Source organism: Solanum verrucosum, unplaced genomic scaffold, assembly GCF_900185275.1.
Source record: "Solanum verrucosum unplaced genomic scaffold, falcon-dt-bn FXZP01000102.1, whole genome shotgun sequence".
Classification (NCBI taxonomy): domain Eukaryota; kingdom Viridiplantae; phylum Streptophyta; class Magnoliopsida; order Solanales; family Solanaceae; genus Solanum; species Solanum verrucosum.
This window is the reverse complement of record NW_026019930.1, coordinates 2,765,551-2,768,491: the sequence shown is the minus strand read 5'-3', so window position 1 is coordinate 2,768,491 and position 2,941 is coordinate 2,765,551. Positions and strand designations below refer to the sequence as shown.

General features: G+C 32.0%; 1 protein-coding gene across 1 annotated transcript; it reads left to right on the top strand.

Moving 5' to 3' along the window:
* Positions 1-1,048: 1,048 nt before the first annotated feature.
* On the top strand, positions 1,049-1,699 carry LOC125831764 (uncharacterized). Its single transcript, XM_049510958.1, has one exon. It carries the CDS (start codon positions 1,049-1,051, stop codon positions 1,697-1,699), a length of 651 nt encoding a protein of 216 aa, XP_049366915.1.
* The last annotated feature ends 1,242 nt before the right edge of the window (positions 1,700-2,941 follow it).

Genomic DNA, 2,941 nt, shown 5'->3' with positions numbered 1-2,941 from the left:
GCATGTTAGTAATATTTTCTTTTAGATATTCTGAGATTAGAGATAAAACAATTCAATTTTTTTTCTTTTTGAAATTAGATGTCTCATTCGCTGAGACTTTGAGAAAAAAAATAGGTTTTTTACATTAAAATTTGATCTTGTATAAACCATCTAATAGTATTAACATAATATATTCATATTACATTGACTTTATGTGTTGTTGGAGATATATAGTAGGGAAAGAATAAAAATTGTAGTTTCAGCCTAGTCATCTTACTTAGCAAGAACGTCGGTGAAGATTGAAAGAACTTTTAAATTTTTTTTTTATAAAAGCTCTAATAATAATATTCATCATTTTTAAAACATATTTTAAAATACTACTATTTAAATATATTCTTAATAATATTTATTTGACGTTCATAATTCAGTACTCATTAATTGATAAACTAACCTTTACTAAAGTCCTATTACCCCCCCCCCCCCCCGAACTTATTTTATATATAATTTTCTACCCCTTTTCGGCCTACGTAGCACTATTTTGTGGGTCCAGCGTGTGTTGACAAATTTTTCAAAGATAGTGCCACGTAGGCCGAAAAGGGGTAGAAAATTATATATAAAATAAGTTTGGGGGGGTAATAGGACCTTAGTGAAGGTTAGGTGTGTCTCGGGGATTTTGGGCATAAGCTGGGGTATATATATATATATATATATATATATATGGTAACCCTAGCGCAAAAAAAAAAAAAAAAAAACTAACTCAGTCTAATATAATGGAGTACTAGAAAAGGAAATTAAGTGATGCACTATGAAATCAAAACATGATTGATTTGCATTTTGGAAGAATAATTCAAATTTAGAATATGAAACCAAATTTTACATAGGATTTGGAATTTACTTAACTCGTGTCTAATTAAGATTTGTAATCAAATTAATATAGGAATATGATTTCTAATCCTAGTTAAATTAGGCTTTACACTTTTATAAATAGGAATCGTGCGAGCTATTTTCATATAACGAGTAGAGAGCATTCAAATCATCGGAATCCATAAAACTTTTCGAATCAAACAAAATGGAAACAGAGTACTGTGTTTCTCAATTTCATCCTTCAATTGCAAAAACAGTCTCGATAAGTTTATCATCATTCGGATCAGGAGGTCCATTTAGTTTTGATTCATTCTCTCGGAAATGGAATTCGAAGAAGAAGAAAGAACCTTTTCCTGAGGAAAAATCATCGAATAAGCACGAGGTAATGGGGAATGAGTGGTTAGAAACAGGGAATTGTCCTATCGCGAAATCATATAGAGCTGTTAGCGGAGTTCTCCCAATTGTGGCATCAACTTTTCAGTTACCTCCTGGAATGAAACTCAAATGCCCACCTGCAGTTGTTGCAGTCAGGACTGCCCTGGCTAAGACTGTTTTTGTGAAGACTATGCGGCCGCAACCATTATTTTCGAAGATGTTAGTTATTGGTGCATTGGGAATGGCAGTTAATATTCCATTAGGGATATGGAGAGAACACACTGACAAGTTCTCATTATCATGGTTTACTGCAGTTCATGCTGCTGTTCCTTTCATAGCTATGTTGAGGAAATCAGTTGTGATGCCTAAAACAGCTATGGCATTAACTATTGCAGCTGCTGTATTGGGACAGGTCATTGGCTCAAGGCAGAGAGACTTCGGCAACAACATATTCAGTGTAGTCCAACAATCGAAAGAGTAACTGACATCAAGTATCAATAATTGAGTTCTAATCTAAATTTTGTATGTATGTAATAAATTTTTTTAATTATAAATATAAATTTTTGGACGTTGGACCGAACTCGTACTTGACCTTCTAGTTCAACCAATGTGTACATCACAGTAGTGACACATTACAAAAAGAAATAACATGTGCAGTGCTTGTTCATTATTTTATACTTCTATATGTATCTATGGAAGCACAAAAATATCTAAGCAAGAAATAGTCTGATTATATTCCATAGAAAATTAGGAATAACATGGCATGTGGTGAAGATATGAAAGCACGCAACTGCACAATGAATCTAAGTTGCTCGTATGGTTCATGTTCGGTGTTGCATTCGTGTCGATATAATATGAGGGTGAAATTAGTATTGAATTTGATCAACCAATTTTAGGTACTTTGACCGAAATGGACAAATGATTTTCATAATCAAAACATAAATGATGATGAAATTGAATAAAATGGAATAACTTGTATAGAGAAATTTATATGTCAATCTATTACCTTTCATCTCCTTATGGGATTCTTCTCTTGATCAATATTTTCTCCTTGGATACCTTGTCTCATAATTTGACGTATAACTCTTTTTTAGGTATTTGAATTCATGCAACCATATTCCAATCTGAATTTGTATACCTAAATCTCAAAATTTCAATTATGAAGGGTCCGACTTCTATATCTATATTTGTATGGTACATCTACACTTGAGTTCTAGCAACTTGGCTATGAATATCCCTACACATCATGTTGAGATTAGATCCAAAACATGATTGAATTTGCTACTTCCTTAATCCATCGGAAACTTGGTTAAACAATAATTAAAATCACATCACTTGTCTACTCTTATTCCGTAAGCATGCATGAATTTGGCCACAAATAATTTTAACCTTATCCACCAAATACAAACGACTTTCAATGTTTTGGAAATCTAAATCCTCCTTAGTTTAGTCTAATCTGAATTTCTTCATCTTAATTACATGTCTTGTTCTTATATATCTACACATTAATTTATTTCTAAACCAGATAGTATATGAATTTCAGATAAGTTAACACTTAGACATACAATAAAATGACAACCAATTTGAAAATCGCAAATTCATAATTTGAATTTTATTGGTTCTGAATTCTCCAACATCAGTAATTTAATCAAATACATATAAGCTGACGAGTATTAGTAAACACCAAGAGCAGCCTGTAGCTACATACAATAAATCAACAAGC